This window comes from Cryptococcus neoformans (genome assembly GCF_000091045.1).
Source record: "Cryptococcus neoformans var. neoformans JEC21 chromosome 3 sequence".
In the NCBI taxonomy this organism is placed as follows: Eukaryota; Fungi; Basidiomycota; class Tremellomycetes; order Tremellales; family Cryptococcaceae; genus Cryptococcus; species Cryptococcus deneoformans.
Window position 1 is genome coordinate 70,001 of NC_006685.1, and position 17,724 is coordinate 87,724.

The 17,724-nt window shown below is 50.1% G+C and overlaps 4 protein-coding genes and 1 pseudogene across 4 annotated transcripts in view; 2 read left to right on the forward strand and 3 right to left on the reverse strand.

The window, feature by feature from the left end:
- Nucleotides 1–4,878, reverse strand: part of CNC00250 (hypothetical protein) — a 6,777-nt gene extending 1,899 nt beyond the window's left edge. The window contains exons 1-5 of the mRNA XM_024656649.1: nt 3,938–4,878; nt 1,893–3,884; nt 1,313–1,836; nt 228–1,265; nt 1–172 (exon numbers count right to left, since the gene is read on the reverse strand). The exon at nt 1–172 is cut by the window's left edge and continues 834 nt beyond it. Coding sequence (XP_024512351.1) covers nt 1–172; nt 228–1,265; nt 1,313–1,836; nt 1,893–3,884; nt 3,938–4,322 — 4,111 coding nt within the window. The 5' untranslated portion in view covers nt 4,323–4,878. The remainder of the gene's footprint in view (nt 173–227; nt 1,266–1,312; nt 1,837–1,892; nt 3,885–3,937) is intronic.
- Nucleotides 4,879–5,346: 468 nt separating this feature from the next.
- Nucleotides 5,347–9,257, forward strand: CNC00260 (conserved hypothetical protein). The gene is made up of 8 exons (XM_569400.2): nt 5,347–5,752; nt 5,809–5,903; nt 5,990–6,107; nt 6,158–6,250; nt 6,308–7,390; nt 7,436–8,092; nt 8,147–8,269; nt 8,327–9,257. Exons 1-8 carry the CDS (start codon nt 5,579–5,581, stop codon nt 9,083–9,085), a joined length of 3,102 nt encoding a protein of 1,033 aa, XP_569400.1. The 5' UTR covers nt 5,347–5,578; the 3' UTR covers nt 9,086–9,257.
- A 198-nt stretch (nt 9,258–9,455) lies between these two features.
- CNC00270 (multiple drug resistance protein, putative) lies at nt 9,456–11,863 on the reverse strand. Its single transcript, XM_569402.2, has 4 exons — nt 11,393–11,863; nt 11,294–11,334; nt 10,568–11,240; nt 9,456–10,521 (listed from the first exon to the last, which is right to left on the reverse strand). The coding sequence occupies exons 1-4, from the start codon at nt 11,639–11,641 to the stop codon at nt 9,556–9,558; spliced, it is 1,929 nt and encodes a 642-aa protein (XP_569402.1). The 5' UTR covers nt 11,642–11,863; the 3' UTR covers nt 9,456–9,555.
- A 504-nt stretch (nt 11,864–12,367) lies between these two features.
- Nucleotides 12,368–14,806, forward strand: CNC00280 (annotated as a pseudogene).
- Nucleotides 14,656–17,264, reverse strand: CNC00290 (multiple drug resistance protein, putative). Its single transcript, XM_569405.2, has 4 exons — nt 16,740–17,264; nt 16,535–16,689; nt 15,930–16,488; nt 14,656–15,882 (listed from the first exon to the last, which is right to left on the reverse strand). The coding sequence occupies exons 1-4, from the start codon at nt 16,980–16,982 to the stop codon at nt 14,908–14,910; spliced, it is 1,932 nt and encodes a 643-aa protein (XP_569405.2). The 5' UTR covers nt 16,983–17,264; the 3' UTR covers nt 14,656–14,907.
- Between the last annotated feature and the right edge of the window lie 460 nt (nt 17,265–17,724).

Below are 17,724 nucleotides of genomic sequence, written 5' to 3' on the forward strand. Positions count from 1 at the left end.
TAATATTCTCTTGATAATTCCCAACCAAAGACGGCGTGAATGAGAAATTGTCAAACTGCTTGCGGCCGAAAGCGGATATAACACCATAGCGGCCAAGCCCGAGTTTGAGATCACCAGAAGCTATAGATCCGGAGGTGCGAAGACGGAAAAGACCAATACAATCCGATTTGTTCTGGGTAAATCATTTCAGTGGACACTCGTGATTATCAATGGCAAAAGCCACTCACGTGGATGACAATCGTCTTGCTCTTGACTTCACCCTTGTCACACGCGCCAAAATTAATCGAGCTCTGTTGCACTTCAAGCACACTCCTTACACATGAACTTCTGATGATTAAATCCCTGATGGGCAGTTCGACACCCTCAAGCACTTCCATATCCTGATCTCCGCCCAGTTGCTTTCTTGATCCCGGTCCGGGAGTGATGCCGGGACCCGATCTGGCAGAGTTCAGCAGCGACTTGTCGAACTCTAAAAGCTTGATAAAGATCCTAGAATCTGCACGCTTTGCGCGGGTGGAAATATGCGGCCGGATGGAAGAGTTGGGAGTCATAATGACTATCAAACTTCTCGATGCGCCAGGAGCGACCCTCAGGGTTTGAGCGGGTATAAGCCTGTTATTTGCGATGAGATTCTGCAACTCCTTTCTCAAGGCAATTGTCCGTCGCACAAATGCCTCTTCTTCTTCTAGGGTCGTGTGAGTCATTGAAGATTTCTTCGCATCGTGCTGTTCTATGGCAAGCAACAGCTGATCAGGAGTCATCTTCGACGGGTCTGTAGGTGCTGCCGGCGGGTTGTCAAGTGGGGGCTCAATACGCTTGGCGGTCAACGCAGGCGACTTGAGACCACCATCTGTGACTTGAGGTAGAAGTCTGTTGATAAGTGCAAAAGACCCAAGATGGGGCTTAGTCTTATCAGGGGTTTTTGGCGTGTGTTGACCCGTACCGGGCGCTGTTCTAGCTTGAGAGGGATGAGAGTGATGTTGAGTATGATGGTGTGAGTGCTCCTGAGCTTGTCTCCTTTTCTTTCCCTCTTTACCTACCGCGCCAGTTGCTTTTGCACCCGCCGCAAAGTCTAATTTAGGGACTTTAGGGTGCTGTCCCGAGAGTTTGGACTTGTCTTCAAGCTCGATAGACTCAAGGAGTTGGGTGCGCTTGGAGTGGGGGGAAGATCGATGGGCAGCAACAGGTGGACCAGACGCCAAATCAAGATACTCGTGAGGCTCAAGAAGACTTCGATCTTTGAAGACAACCGAGTTGCCATACAACTGTCATGGACGTCAGCTTAGTTACCAAGTATGAAAAGAGCACTCACTTGAACGGGTTTTCCTCTACTGCCCTTCTTCAGTGCCGTGGCCACACTTGCGGCAATACTGCCTTTCTTTCCCCCAATTTCCTCTCCGTTCTCCTCCTTGGCTCGACCACCGTTCTTCTCCCTTCCCTTCTTTGATTTTATACTCCCTCCGTTCGAGCTCTTTTCATTCAGCTCTTCCATGAATCTCTCTTTTAATTCTCCAGTACCGCCTGGCCTCTCACCTCCGTGAGATGACGATTGAGCTTCTTCAGCGTATTTGCCCGAAGCCAGAGCTTTCGCAGCCGAGGAGTCTTCAGCTTTGACAAAAAGCTCAATGTCTTCCGGTTGAGAAGCAGAAAGGTCAAGAACTAGAGGCGCTCGAGAGAGGTTTTCAATGTTGATGATACGAACAGTTGGAGAGTTGATGACGACAGAGCCGAAATCGAGGAAATTGGACCCGGAAGGAGTGAGGATTCGGTATAGATGTGAATGGAGAGTGAGGTTGTACACATCAACGTTACGAGACTTGATTTCTACCAGTTGATCTTGAAACTAAAGGTTAGACATAGAACCGGCTTCGACCAAGAATTTACAAACTCACCATTTGCGCGGTTTAGAAGATTTCTGATGAAGATTTGCTTCTCATATTTCTCATTTATCCTCCTCGGGAAAAACTCCATCTTTTCCTCTACTACCTCCTTGGGCGGTATCACAATCACACTCTTATTCACGCTCAACACCTTGCTCATCGCAGCAATCTCCACCTTTGTCGAAAGCTCACTTAAATTCTCAATTTTTATCGTCGTCGACTTGCTCGCACCAACTGTCACCTGACCAAAGTCCACAACGTTGCCCGATACTAGCCGGATAAGAGAAGTACAGGAAGACACTGTGGCCGAGATGGTTCGACGAGTAGAGGTGTGGGTGGCGTGGGATGAGCGAAGGGAGGAAGGGATGGAGTCGAGATAGATTTTGAATGATGATTTCCTCAAGGTTCCTGCGATTTCAGGTGCGGCTGAAGGGCCGAGAGAAGCAGGACGGTGAAGGACGGATATTCTATACTCAGTCCCTGGACGCATAGTAATCTCCTCAATTTGGTTTGGGATAACCTGCTGCTCTGTTGGAGCCGGAATTGTTGGAGACGCCATAACCCGAGGATGACTCCCTAACAAACTGAGTTGACCATCTTGTCCACCGCTACCTGTCCCACCACCACCTCCTCCTCCTCCAAAGAACGGCGCTTCGACATCTTCCGATTCGGACTCGAACCCTTCGAGATGATATGGCCCTTGGTGGCTGGAAGATGTCCGAGAAGTGATCCTTGACAGAGGCCTCGAGCCACCAGACTGCGACATTTCCCTTTCTTTCCATTTCTCTGTATTCTCATTCCCTCCTTCGTCCTTCCCCTGTTCCAACGACGTTGAGTGGACATGAGGATGGTCTGCAGGATACGCCACCTCTCTCGTGGACGTCCTCGACAATCCCAACCCTTTTTCTTTGGCGGACGAGATACCCATCGATCGTTCGATAGGCAAGTCCTCATCCACATCCTCTCCCGCCACTCCCGCAAGCCTAAAGACCACTTCCACGCCTTCACTCTTCCCAAATCGCACATCTAGCGTCCGATCTCCCACATTTCTCACACTAATTGTTTGCCTTGCCCAAACTTTATCTGTGATTTCACCAAAGTCGAGGGTAGGTCCTGAAAGAATTTTGAGCGAGTCATCCGCCGTAGTGGGGAGGATGGACCCTATAGCTTTGCAAGTAACGATATTACCCGCTTGGTTTGAGTTGGATAAGAGGAAAGAAAATTCAAAATCGTTGACGGGTGCTTTCGATCGGAGGGATAGACGGAGATGTCGGCTTGACAACGCAGGAAGAGGTACTGGCTGTGAAGAGTGATCCACCCCAAACACATTTTCAGAGTCTAAATCGCGCAGTTCGAACCAGACGCTATCTTTGTGCGGCGCACTGACCACGTGTGTTGTCCATACCAGTTCGATTTCAGATCGATTGACGAGTAAGATATCCCGGTGGTACTTTTTACCCATAACATTCTCACTTCCAAAATCGACAACCAAATCACCAGAAGATTGTTGTGAACCAGTCACAAGTCCTGATACAGGTTCGATAGGGCCTGCGGTAAACACTGAGCGACAGACTGTGGCAAAAAATGGAAGCGCGATGGACTGATGAGATGTTGCGGTGATCGCTTGGATAGACACCGAGCCATGGACAGAAAATGCCCGGTGGATAGGTTCCGGCCTCTTTGCAACATGGGTTTCGCGTATATTCCCGGCGACACTCTGTAGACTCTGACCCGACTCGGTCGAATCACTCACGGATAAACCAACAGGCGACAATTCAAATGAATTTGTGCGAGAAAGGATCGGCTTGACCCGAGGGGTGTACCCTCCGTCATCAATTGTACCAGTAGGCGGAAGAGGGTTCAAAGGGAAAGGGGGGAGGGAGACGGTAGGTTGGAATGCGATGAATAGGGTGACAGTGGAAGAGGCGGGAATGGTTATTTGGAGAGAAGGTAAACCGGCATTGGTAGATAATGAAGATGTTGATGATGCGGAAGATGGAATGCCTGTACCATGTTAAACCTGTGATATGGATTCTAGAGAAGAAAAAAATACTCACTCTTTTCATCATCCGAGGCCCAAAACAAAAGCTGCTTCAAATCACTCTCCACTTCTACTTCCACCTCTTCCTCTGTAAGATTTCTCAATCCAAACGGCCTCACTTGCCGTTGACCACCATCCCCATCAAGATACGCCGCTTGCAGATGGATCCAACCGGAAGGTACATCGATAGTCTGAACAAGTTGACTCTGTTGTGGAAGAGCGAATTTTGATGTGGTGTTGCGGTGAGTGGAAGGTATGTGTAGGGGTTGAGATTGGGGTCGAGGTGGTGGGACGGAAGCTTCTCCTTCATCAGATGCTGGGGCGAGATACCCTTCTGCCATATTAACTAGCCCCTTGACACCTTCCATCACACTATCAATACTTTCTGAGATATTGGGCATCTCCCAGGCGCACGGTTTGTTTGATTGAATTGATAAGATAAGACAGGAATGAAGCGAGGAATTTGAACCAGAGACCTGGGGCCTACTGGTTATTAGTTATTCATGATCGGTGTGTCGCTTAGAGAGATGCGAATGGAGTGATGTTTGGTCGCCTCTCTTTCCGCTTGCGAGGGTGGTGGAACAACTGAAGTTCAGAGTATGAAGCTCTTCTCGAGGGTGGTGACACGGAGGTCCTTTGACGTGAAGTTCGGTCACACGAGCACTTGGATGGCTGCGAAGGACAAAGGAGAAGGATAGCCGAGTGATACTGCCTTCAGACACAGAGGTCGGATGGGATAGCTATAAACACTTGGGCAGAATGGCTGCTGGCCGGCGAGAATATGGGTGTTGAAGTGAACAGTTAGTCACACGAGCTTGAAAATGAAGCTCTAGCTGCGCAATCGACGGTTGACGGTTGAGCGGCTGGACTGGCTTGGTGTCGAGGTATGATTGATGGCTGACGAAGCCTCGCTGCTTCTTGCTGAAGGTGGGATGTGTGGAAAGATGAGAAAGCAAACAATTATCCAAGTTACAAGCGAATCTCTGAATCCAGATCACCATGCCTGCGCGGTCAGTTTCTTCTTTCCCCCGCTTTCGGTTTCGGCGGTCATAAGTCAACACATATTTATATATGGACCTCGGTGATAGTGTCATTCTGATCGTACTGACAATGCCATTCATATGAATGTATTTTTATGCACCCAGCTAGCTACGTTTACGCAGTAAATTCTGCCCGAAGCAAACCTAATGTACGATAAATTTCGTTGGGCCGCATCAAACTTGTTGGACACGAATGCCAACGTCAACAAATTGCTTCCGTCCGTCGACTGGTGTCTTTTTCATTCAGGACGGAGGAAGTAGTCGCCAAAAGCGGTCATGTCCGACTTCAACTGGTTCCATTGTAAATAAATAATCCCGTCCTCGTTGTTCCCGGTGCTTGTTATTAGTCAAAGATCGTCGTCAGTCTCTTAAGCACATCTTCCACTTTTTTGTTCCAATTCAGGCCATACATTAACATTATCTTACTAGCATCTGCTGTAGTCAAGCACGGCCAGGTGGTTCCCTGCAGATCCTCCTTTTATTCGCCTTTTTGACCGCCCGTTTCCACCAGAGAAGTGCGATCCAACGCGCCTTTACGCGTATCATTCACCTCCACATCGCGCATCCACCTGTTGTCAATACACTTTTGATCCCGCCCATCTTCTGAGTGCTACTCTATGCCCCGAAAGGCCCTTCCTCCAGTGGCGGTAGCCCCCGTAGACGCTCTCCGCCCCCCTCCGCCCCCCTCTCCTATCGTACAGACACTCCGGAAAGACTGGCGATGGGCTGCCATTTCCCAGTTCATCGCGACCTTTTCTGATGCATTTGGTCTGCTTGATTGGGACATCGAAGTGGGTGTCCTGTAGTTCGTAGGTGAGATGTGTCATCGCTGATGTATCTGGGGTAGGTACTCGAAAAGGACTTTGATGGAGATGAGACCGCATTGATACCTACGCTTGTTGCAAAGCTACTCTTCGCTCTTACCTACAACCGCCAAATCAAGTGAGTCAATGTGCCAAATGGTGTGCATGCGAATGGTTTGGGATGATGATCCTCATCTCTCATATGCTAATCATTGACCATTACAGCTCCGAAAACGCTTTTGAACAACTGCGCAAACAGTACCTCAAACGAGCTCCCGAAACGACTTTACTAGGTACAGTTGAAGAGCCTGTTGAATGGGCCGCCCTTGGTCTTTCCCAAAAGGTACTTAAAATCTCTTTTCTCCCAGACACACTACTCATTTGCCATTAAAGGTTGGGATTCTCCACCAACTATGTGAATGGCAGATGGACGATCCAGCCCGCTTCCGGGGTTTATTAAAGACGGAAGACGATGCCGTGTCTTGGGTACGTCCCTGGCCCTATTTTCTCCCTGTAATAACGCTCACCTTTCAACACTCGCAGAGGATTGAACCTGTCGGCTGGGATAAATCAGGAAATATCTACTGGCTTTTCGACGACAACCGCCTGTGGATCCAACGTACACCACCCCTCCCTCCTGCACCTCCAAAGAAATCTTCGCTCAAGGCGAAACGAGCCCTCAAGCGCGCCCGCAACAATATCAATAACACTTCCAAATCTAACTCCAAATTCAAAGCGAAACCTGCCCCTAAACCAAAACCTAAAACCAAACCGTCCACATCTACACCTAGACCAAAAGGTCCTCCTGTAAAGAGAGAACCCACCCCTCCCCCTGAAGAAATCTCTGGTTCCCGTCGACGGGCCCCCGTTGCATTCTACGGTAACCCGACGCCTACAGCTCTAGCCCTGAAACGGGGCGCTGTCTTCCCTCCTGCTTCAGGAGGGACGCCCACCAATGGGAGGGCGACAAGGAGCAGCGCGAGGATTAGCGGGGTAAACGGCAATAGTACAGACCAGTCTACTGCTATCGGGGCGACGCCGAGTAAAACCGCGAAGAAGACCCAGTTGCCGCTTGGCACGAGGGTTAGCAGGCGGTTGAGGAATGTGGATGATGAGTGGCAGCAAGTTCCGGATGAATGGCTCGATGGTGCGAAAGAAGACCATGCAGACACTGAAGATGCAAGTGATGGAGAGAAGGAGGAGGAGGGAGATGACGATGAGAGCGAGCTTAGCGACTTGACAGATGAGGAGGAACATGCTGCCGAGGTGGAAGCTGTCAAAGCCCGAGAAAGCCAGGAGAATGGGCAACCCAAAAAAAATCGTAGGAAAGCAGTCAAAGAGGAGGTGGAGGAGAAAGTAGAAGAAGTTGCAGACGCCGATTCGCCGCTCTCTGAACTTCCCGAACCCGATCCCGAGCCCATCGTCGAGCAAGATGACGAGGAAGATGAGTATAACCCTGATGAAGACGTTGAGCAAGATGATGCGATGGATGTTGACGAGACCGAGCCTAAGCAGGAAGAGGAAGAGGACGATGCTGAAGAAGATGGTGAGGAGGAGGAAGATATCATCAAGGCCGCTATCAAAGAAGCAAACAACCTTCCCGAAGGGTTCATCGAATGGGAAACAGTGCGTATACTTCCACCTCAAAACCCAGTCACTAAGTTTCTATAGGTCTGTGTCACCCTCTACGACTGGCGAACATTCCCTGAACAATTTGCCAAATCGAAACACCCCGACGAGAAAGCGCTGTACAAACTCCTTCACGATCAAGTCGGTCCCACCATCATCGAGCAACTTACCGAAAAGGAGAAAGAACGCCTGAAGCAAGAAGCCTTCCTGAACCGTAAACGTTCGTCACGAATAGCCACCAAGGAGCTTGAGAAGGAAGAAGCTGTGCGTAGGGAGCAGGCGCAGCGTGAAATGGAGGAGAGGATGGAGCGGACGAGGAAGGAGGAAATGAGGAAGGCCAAGGAGGAAGCAGAAGCGCTAGCGAGAGAGAAGGCGAGGGAAGATAGATTAAAAGAAAGAGAGGAGAGGGCGCAAGCGCGAGAAGAAGCGGCCTTAAGAAAAGCGGAAGAAGAGCAAAAAGCGAAAGAGAAGGAAGAGAGGAGGAGAGAAAAGAGAAAGAGGAGAAGAGAAGGGGAAATCGTCAGTGATGATAGTGAAGATGAGAGCAGTCAAGCACCCAGCAGAAGGAGTAGGACCATGACGCCCAGTCATATGGGTGAAACCACCAATCAAAAGAGTAAAGTGGGAGCGGGTAAAGCTGTTGCAGGTAATAGATGGGAGCTTGGATGTGAGGTATGCGGGATGCACGGTTGGAACATTGTAAGTTTTGTTACTGCAGCCTCAACAGCCAGACAGCGGACTGAGAACCAATAGGATGGAGACAAGGATCTCGTATCTTGCGATGAGTGCGGTAAATGGCAGCACGTAGAGTGTCTCGACAGGCTAGACCGCAGTCAAGGACGTGTCAGGAGGAATTGGAGTAAGGTGGACTTTACGGTGAGTACAATCGCTTTCGTTGCTACTGCGATGAAGCTCACTCGATGTTCAATGCAGTGCAAGGAATGTCAACAGAGGGCGGCAAACAAGCGTCTTCGAATAGAGTCGCTCACGCACGCCAACAGTCGCCCGATACCCGTTATCCCTTCCCCTCTCGCCCCTCGCCCTACACCTCCTCACCCTTACCCTCACCCTCGCCCTCACTCTGCGCATCAGCAACAGCAAAGCCCGCCTTACCCCATTCTCCCTGGTTCAGCCCCCGGACCTCAACCACTCCTCAACCCTAGCCGTCCTCCACCCCCACCTCTTCAGGCGGGACAGTATTACCTTCCTTACCCTCCTGAATCTCGATCGCCCGCTCAACCTGCTGGATACGCCGTGTACTATCCCCCCGGTGACCCGCGACATGACACCACTGCCCCTCAGCCACATCATCAGCATCAGCCGCACCAGGAGCGAAGGATTTCGGGACAAGGAAACAATCGACGAGCGTCGGCTGAAGGATATGCCCCCTCTCCGACAGGTGTCACGCCGGGATATGCCAGTCCTCATGTGCAGGCACACGCGTATCCGACCGCGCCCCAATATTCATCTCTTGCCCCTTCACCTTCATCTGGAGCAGCCTATCCGCCCACCGCGTACTCTCATCCGCAAATACAAACACAGGCCCCACGCCCTATACAAGTGCATCAAGCCCATCTGATGCCCTCTCATCTGCCCACCACTGCTAGATACCCACACCAGCCTCAGATGCAGGCCGGTGCAGTCGGACATGTACCTCCAGATCCGAGATTGCAAGACACTCGTCAGCAGTAGAATAATAAAGCATAAATGAGCTAGAAATAAGAGGCAGGGAGGTGGGAAAGAAAATAATTGTTGATATGTCACTACATAAAAAGGAAGGAAGAGATGGTTGAATACTTTTCTTTCTATTATTATCGACGCTTGACATTTTCATCGTGGCTGTATGCACAATTTTTTGTTTGCAGAAACTGCCCGAACTTGATTCTCATTTTTAGGCACCACATTCCCCTGCACGCTCGATGCTGTTTGGAGTCATCGTCGTACGTTCAAAGCAGGGGTGAAGAAGTTGGGCTTTGAAAGGTTTCTTTCTCACTAACATCATCGTATCCTTGGACAGAGCCGAATCAACGCACTGCGATACATGTACGTGATCCAGTAACCCTGAAATTATAGTTGCATAAGAAATATTTAAACAAGTTTTTTGGTTGATTGGCGACCATCTAAGATATCTACAGCTCTAAATTCCAAATTGATCTCCTTGCTTACTTCCTCAACTTGTTATCAAACTTGGTGTGCATATCCTGGAGCTTAATGCGCTCATCATCCTGAAGATCATTTTCGTCCCTATCGGCAAGAGCCTCATAGATGGTCCACTCATGGTGGAGATGCGTAGGAACCCTGGCGAGAGGCGCACCGCCATTGGAATGAGGACCGGTGTACTCACCCGCCCTGCTCACGACTTTGCCCAGTCCGCCTTCTTGTTCAGCGGGCTGGACATCTTGCACTTCACTTTCAGGTCGGCTACCAACGGGATAGATAACCTCTTTGCCCTCCGCCCTAGCCTCCTCGTCTTCCTGCTTGGACTGAGCCATCCTAGCAGCCATGATCATCGCCATCTGTCGCTCAGCATCGGCAGAGTACTTGCACTTGGCTCGAATAGCAGCACCGTATTTGTAGAACACCCAGGTGGCGGGAATACAAGCAAGTGACAGGAAGCCAGGCAGAGCAACACCCCAGTGAACTCCCATCTTGTCAAACATCTGGACAGTAAACAAGGGGAAAGCGGCACCGAAGAGAGATCGAAGTACGGAGTTGGCAGCGAGGACGGAGGCGGCATAGATGGTGTAACTGTCGACGAGGTAACCCAAAATGGACAAGAAAACGACAATGATACCGCAACCGAAAGGCACACCGAAGATGATAGGAGCAATCCAGTGGATATCGGGACCATCAGTGGCAGCAGTACCGGCAAGACCGATGACAATGAGGACACCACCCCACATGGCGGGAGGAAGTCGGTCTTCCGGGTCAGCACGGCCGCCCTTTTTCTTCGCAACCTTGATATATTGAGGGTTGGAGATGAAGATGGAGAGAAGAACCGAAAGAACGGTGCCGACGAGAACACCGAGGAAAGCGAGACCACCGACACCAGTGTTCCAGCCGTGGCCGCTCTGGAAAATGATGGGGTAGGCGGCGAAGAAGAGGTAGAGGATGCCGTAGATCAGGGCCTATTTGACGTCAGCGTGATACATTCTTACAATAAACTGTACTTACAGTGTAAAGACTGAGGATAGTAACAATGGGCTCGAGGAACAAGAATTTCCAAGGACGGATCAAGCTCATCCTGAACATGGAAGTGACGTTCAAAGGCTTCTTTGCGTCGGCTCGGAACCTGTAAACGTCGCCAGTGACCTGGCTCAATCGCTTGGCTCGAGCCCGAAGAATGACAGGAGCATAGGTTTCGCCACAGAAGACGATACCGATGATGAACAAAACACCACAGAAAATGGTGAGGAAACCCTCAACCCATCGCCATCCAGAGGTGAGACCAAGGAAACCACCGGTGATAGGACCGAGAGAAGGTCCAAGGAAAGGAGCAGCGGAGAAGAAGGCCATACCAAGACCTCGCTGATTGGCGTCGAGGACATCAGAGATGGTGCCACCGGCATTGGCGAGCGGAGAAGAACCGAAGAAACCGGCAAGAAAACGGAAGACAAGGAGAGCACCGACGTTAGGAGCACCGGCGGCGGCACCAGACCAGAGGGTAAGAAGGGCGTAAGACGCTATGTAAATGTACCGACGACCAAAGACCTCGGACAAAGGAGCCCAGAAAAGGGGACCGAATGCAAAACCGACGACGAAGAGAGAGATACCAGCAATAAGAAGTTCTCTGCTTGCGCCAAGCTCCTTTATAAGACTTTCGATACCTCCAGAATATGCGGAAGAACTGAATTAACGTGAGCATGTGCCCGTCCGCGTCGAAGCCGCAAGCTGACTCACCTCAAAGCGACAGCAAGAGTCATTGAGCTGACAATGAAAATCTGCAAAATTAGTCAGCTTCCTGCCTCACTGCCATACTGTTGCATATTTCAAACTTACGGTGAACCACTTGTAGGTGCCTGGCCAACTTTGAGGATCCTCCTTGTCATTGGACAGCCAGTCGACGATATACGGGTCCTCATTTGTACCAGAGCCAGGGTACTTCTTCCCAATAATCTCTTCGAAAGGCGTCACATAAGGTCGCCAGGGGTATTTTTTGAGGGTGTAAGACGATAGAGGTTTGTCGTCGGCGGTGAACTTTGAGCGGGTGCGCCCATCAACTTGGGTGACGTCGCTGACGATAGACATCTTGTAGGATTCTCCTTTGAAACAAACTCGGTTGGGCTGTTGATGTTTGTCGCCTGTGTGAGGCAGTAGTGTGTGCGGTCTGCTGGCTACACCACGCTTTACAAGATGAAATGAAATTCGAAGGTGTCGAGAGGTGTTCGTGGGACGTTAAGCGTAGGTGGCAAAGCCGAAAAACTTAGGTGAAGATGAAGAAGAAAGACAAAGAAGATAAGAAATGATGGTGTTATCAGTAATTGTGTTGCATGAGGACACGGTGCATGCGGGAAAACTGCTTTGAGACCGAGCCCGGCAACTGGAAAAGCAAGCGGCCGGCGCCCGAACTGAATTGTTATTTTACGGTTGACTTTCTCGTTGGGCCGCGCCGACGAGAGAGTGAGGGAAGAGACTGCATGCATGCATTACAGTGGCCACTCTGCCCAGCCGAACGGATACCAGGCTGCCCAGCACCCCAGCATGTCAATATCTGCCTGCTGTTCACCATCGCCACACGTCTCTCGACCACTGGCCTCAAGGGGCCAAGTGCATGTTATTTTTGCGATGCCGTAAAAAGATGTGACAACGCACATGGAATCCGGATCAACGGCGGACCTAAAACGGTGGAGGGCGAGCCCTTACATCCCGCAAAAACCGGCAGGGCCTTCTCACACTGGGATTTTAAAATAGCTTAATAAACGACGGACGGGCGCCGGCCGCGTGAATAAGGTTTAAATCATCTAGAAACTTATAGAATTTCTACGATCTCGGGGCCCGCCGATAAAGATAAAGAAAATTCAAAAACTACTAGCACTCTACTGCTACCAAAAAAGTCATTCAATTTCAAACGGCCAAATTCGAAATCTTTCGAATTCTCTTGCTTCTGGCCTCCCGACGTCGCTTCCCAGGCCAAAGTAGCCTTACCGGTTCCGCTCGTTGATCTGCATCCAAGCCTCCTACGTTTACTACACGAACCAGCTCCGACACGAAGCGCAAGCATGAGTCGGGGGCCGCCGATGCCCAACCAGCGAAGAAGAAAGCCAGTTTCACCATTCAGCAGAGATGCGAAGCCCTCGAATACTATGAAACCCGGGGTCTGGAGAATGCCAGTAGCACCGCTCGCCGCATATCGAACAGATGGGGGGTTGGGCTGAACCACAGGCGCGTCTCTGATTGGGTCAAGGAAGCTGTGAAGATCCGCGAAGACTACGCACTGTCCAGTCACTCATCTACTTCCAAAATTCACCGCCCTCCCACAAACGCCAAAGCTCATACGATTCTCGATGATTGGATTGAACAGGCTTTGGAAGACGGTATGATCATCAACGGTGATGCGATTCGTTCACAATGGATCAAACTTTGCGACGTGATGAAGATTAGCGAAGACGAACGCGGGTCAATGAGCGAAGGGTGGTTGCGGGGAATTAAAGCAAGGAATGCGTTGTCTGGGCGCAAAAGACATGTAAAGGCCTCTTCAGTGTCTTCTGCGATCGCAGAGAGCGACTCAGGCAAGAACTGGATGGTTTTGCGCTGAGGGACATCTTTCAGATGGATGAGACGGGACTGTTCTTCTCGTGAATGACATATCAATTCAGGAAATTGGGCGTACATGACAGGGAGTCAAAACGGATAAGAGGCGTATCAGCTATGCCCTCACCACGAATGCTACGGGAACCGAAAGGCTCCCTCCTCTCGTCATCGGCACTGCTAGTGATGTCCAACTGCTTTTGGCAGCCGCAAGGAGCCAAAGGCTTTCGGTTATCAGTATGCCGTCTCCCATTTGTCAACCTATCATTATCTTCACCCATGAACATTGTCGCCCCCACAATGGCGTCAAATTCCTTAATGCGCGAGCTGCATCGCAAGATAGGACACTTACCTCCTTCTGCGATTATGCGCTTGGCCAAGAATGGCCTGTTAGGAGGCGCTGATCTAGATGGGTTGCACAAAGATGATTTTAAAACTGAGGAACCGATCAAGGATCCGAATTTGACAGCAATCTTACAATAAGAAAGCATGGATGATCCAAATCATCTTTACCGAGTGGTTGTGAGACTGGGATCTGAAGATCAGGCGCAGTACGGCCGACCGTAAGATTCTTCTCTACGTCGGCAATTTCTCTGGTCACAAGGATCCTGGTGGTTTGACCAACATCACACTCCGCTTCTTCAAACCTAACCTTACTGCCCATGTCCAACCCATGGACGCGGGAATCATCAGTTCCTTCAAGTCTCGTTACCGAGCCAAGGTCATCCGATTCGCTCTCGAAAACTACGAATAGGGTGTACCTCCACACCTCTGCTACAAAGTAGATATCAAGAGTGCTATGGAGATGGCCGATGATTCCTGGAATGGGATCACGGGCGAGACAATAGAGAACTGTTGGAAGAAGGTGAAGTGGGTGTATCAAAGGGCGGAAGAGGAGGTCATGGAGGTGGATGACGATGGTGAGCCGATTTGTCCTAGGTAAGCTTTATCCCAAAACTTTGTGAACATTCGTAAGACATAGTTACTGATGCCTGTCTAGCGCCGACAAAGGAGGGCGTATGCTTGAAAGGCTATTGCCCGTCGACTTATCCGCCCAATCGATCGTCGCGCCGCTATGGGGAAGGGAGGCCATGTATTTCGAAAAACAAAATGACCTTTGCGAGGCCCGGAAAGTGTACTATGAGCGGAAAATGGGAATTGGATGGTTTATTTTCGTTGATTTACTGTTATAGGCCTGAAGCACCCAAAGTTCGTGTGTCGTATGCAAGAATGCTCGGGAACATACTGACATTGGGGTCACGTAGCTGGTCATTTACGACTTTGCATGTTCTTTGGGACGGTATTGTGTGTTTCGTGCACCGGACTTCTTCGCCTTTACCTAGTCATTCAAGCCTGCATGGTTCTTCATAACCTTTTGGTTGAGACTTGGAAGGACTCGCTGACTACATTTGAAGTGGAAGGGGTGATGAATATCGATGGATACCTACTATGCTCATGATACGTTCATGATTTTGATTGATGAAGAGCAGGATACGGTGGCGCATGTTGCATCCCTACTATTTCCTCGTTACATCAAACAGTACACCATGTATCGACCTAGTGCATTCCGTGTGATGGGCGGGATTCACCTCCCTCCTCCCTGTAACCTGACCTCTTAAGCTTTAAGGCTTTCAACATCATCTTTTACCCACCCCTCCGTCAACACTGGCATGTCGTGAAAATCACCATTATGAATCTACCTGAAAATCTATCCACAAAAACCGAACAATCCTTATGAAATATTGACTAATCACCTTCCTATTTGTCTACTTTTCTGATCGATCCCCAAACGTCCGACGAAGACCTTCAAGTCTGATCCGTTCATCATCATCCAAATCATTCTCATCTCTGTTGGCAAGAGCCTCATATACAGTCCATTCGTGATGAAGGTGTGTGGAGACCCTGTCTAACGGTGCACCATTACCAGACTGGCCAGCACTGGCGGAATGTTGGCTTCTTTTGCTTTGACTCCTTCCTAAACCGCCTGTTTGTTCAGAAGGTTGGACGTCCTGCGATTCATCTCCTTCGGGTCGGCTAGCTGCGCGATAAATAACCTCCTTACCCTCAGCCCTAGCCTCCTCGTCTTCCTGCTTGGACTGAGCCATCCGAGCAGCCATGATCATCTCCATCTGTCGCTCAGCATCGGCAGAGTACTTGCACTTGGCTCGAATAGCAGCGCCATACTTGTAGAATATCCAAGTGAAAGGGACGCAAGCCAAGGACAGGAAACCGGGCAAGGCAACACCCCAATGCAGGCCGAGCTTATCGAACATTTGGGTTGTAAATAGTGGGAACGCAGCGCCAAAGAGGGATCGAAGCACAGAGTTGGCGGCAAGAACAGATGCAGCGTAGATAGTGTAACTGTCGACGAGGTAACCCATGATCGATAAGAAGACGATGATGATACCGCAACCGAAAGGGGCACCGAAGATGATAGGGGCAATCCAGTGGACATTGGGACCATCAGTGGCTGCCGTACCGGCAAGACCGATGACGATGAGGATTCCACCCCACAGGGCAGGAGGTAGACGATCTTCGGGAGCTGCTCGGCCACCTTTCTTATTAGCGACCTTGACGTATTGCGGATTGACCACTAGAATAGAGACGGCGACCGAAATGATGGTGCCTACAAGTACACCAAGGAATGCGAGGCCTCCAACGCCAGTGTTCCAGCCACGACCTTCTTGGAAGATGATAGGGTAGGCTGCGAAAAACAGATAGAGAATACCATAAAGCAGCGCCTATGGTTGATGAGCAGAGATTCGCACGAACGAGGGAACTAACTCACAACGTAGATACTAAGGATAGTAACAATAGGCTCGAGGAAGAGAAACTTCCAAGGACGAATCAAGCTCGCTTTGAACAAGGCCATTGCATCGAGAGGTTTCTTGGCATCGGCCCTAAATCTGTAGACATCGCCAGTGACTCTGCTTAGTCGCTTAGCTCTCCGCCTCAAAATAGTGGGAGCATATGTCTCGCTGGCGAATCCAATGCCCACGAGAAACAGGACACCACTAAGAATGGTCAAGAATCCCTCGATCCATCGCCATCCGGAAGTCAGACCAAGGAAACCACCCGTGATAGGACCCAATGCAGGACCAAGAAAAGGGGCGGCAGCGAATAGAGCCATGCCGAGACCTCGTTGGTTGGCATCAAGGACGTCGCTGATAGTACCACCTGCGTTGGCAAGAGGTGATGAGCCAAAGAAGCCGGCAAAGAAACGAAAGACGAGGAGGGCGCCGACGTTCGGAGCGCCTGCAGCGGCGCCGGACCATAAGGTGAGGAGAGCATAGGAGATGATGTAGATCCAACGTCGGCCATATAACTCTGACAATGGGGCCCATAATCTGAAATGGTAAGCACATAGTCTTCGCTTCGAATGGGGCAACTTACAGCGGACCAAAGGCAAACCCAAGGACGAAGAGGGAAATACCAGCAATGAGAAGCTCTCTGCTAGAACCGAAATCCTCCATTATACTAATCACACCTCCAGAGTATGCAGAAGAGCTCAAGGCCACCGCGAGAGTCATCATACTGGCAATGAAGATCTGTAAATAGACGTTAAAAGCGAATCGTGTGTACCAGACGCATAACTCACGGTAAACCATTTATAAGTGCCAGGCCACTGTTGAGGATCTTCCTTGTCATTGGGCAGCCAGTCTACGATATATGGATCTTCGTTTGTGCCGGAACCAGGGTACTTTTTCCCGACGATATCGTCAAAGGGTACAACATAAGGTCGCCAGGGATACCGTCTGAGGGTATAAGATGAGAGAGGCTTGCCGTCGCTCGCTTGAGTAGAATCGCTGGTGGTGTACATCCTCGTAAGATATGAATGCATTAACTGGTTTTGAGGGCTACTGGGCTGAGACTGGTGAGCGTTGAAGTAGCCTGGTTTGTGTTTACTCCTTTGACAGCTTAGTTAGGAGGCGGGTGACGGTTACTTAGAGCCGATAACGGTGTCTCTAACGCCAAATTGAGCAAATACGGGAACGTCTACTCAACTGCCTCATGCTTCAGTATAAGTATTCCAAAGGCTGCCGGCTCTGGCGTTCTTTTCGGAAAAAAACCTATCATATGACGAACACTAGCAAAGGCTAAAGTGTGTGTAGTGGATATGTTGATGTCCCGATGATCAAGAAATGTTCGGCTTGGACGATGCTCCTTATGCTGCGCGACAGTCTCGGGCGCCGCCAACAACACTAACCAGGAACGCCATAAGAGCAACTGAAATGATATCATCAGTTCCAGAACCCAAATAATACGGCGCCCGCACCTGCCGGCGTGGCTGGTACGGAAGTGCGTTCCTTTTAGTTGTTGCTTCAACGAACGAACTTCCTATTATATATTCTTGATGTCCGTCGTTTTCGGCAGCACAAGCAAAGTGATCGTTCCTTGCTACTCATCATAACGAAAGCAGGAGCCGGTTAATATCGGCCACCCTCGTGGTAAGCAAAGGTGGTTCCTCAACTTACTATTAGGGGGCGTCGTCGAATTACGCCCACCTGTTATTTATATTATATGATGGGTACGCACACTCACATACGTTTTTTGAACAATCCATAATCAGCTATTACTGTGAG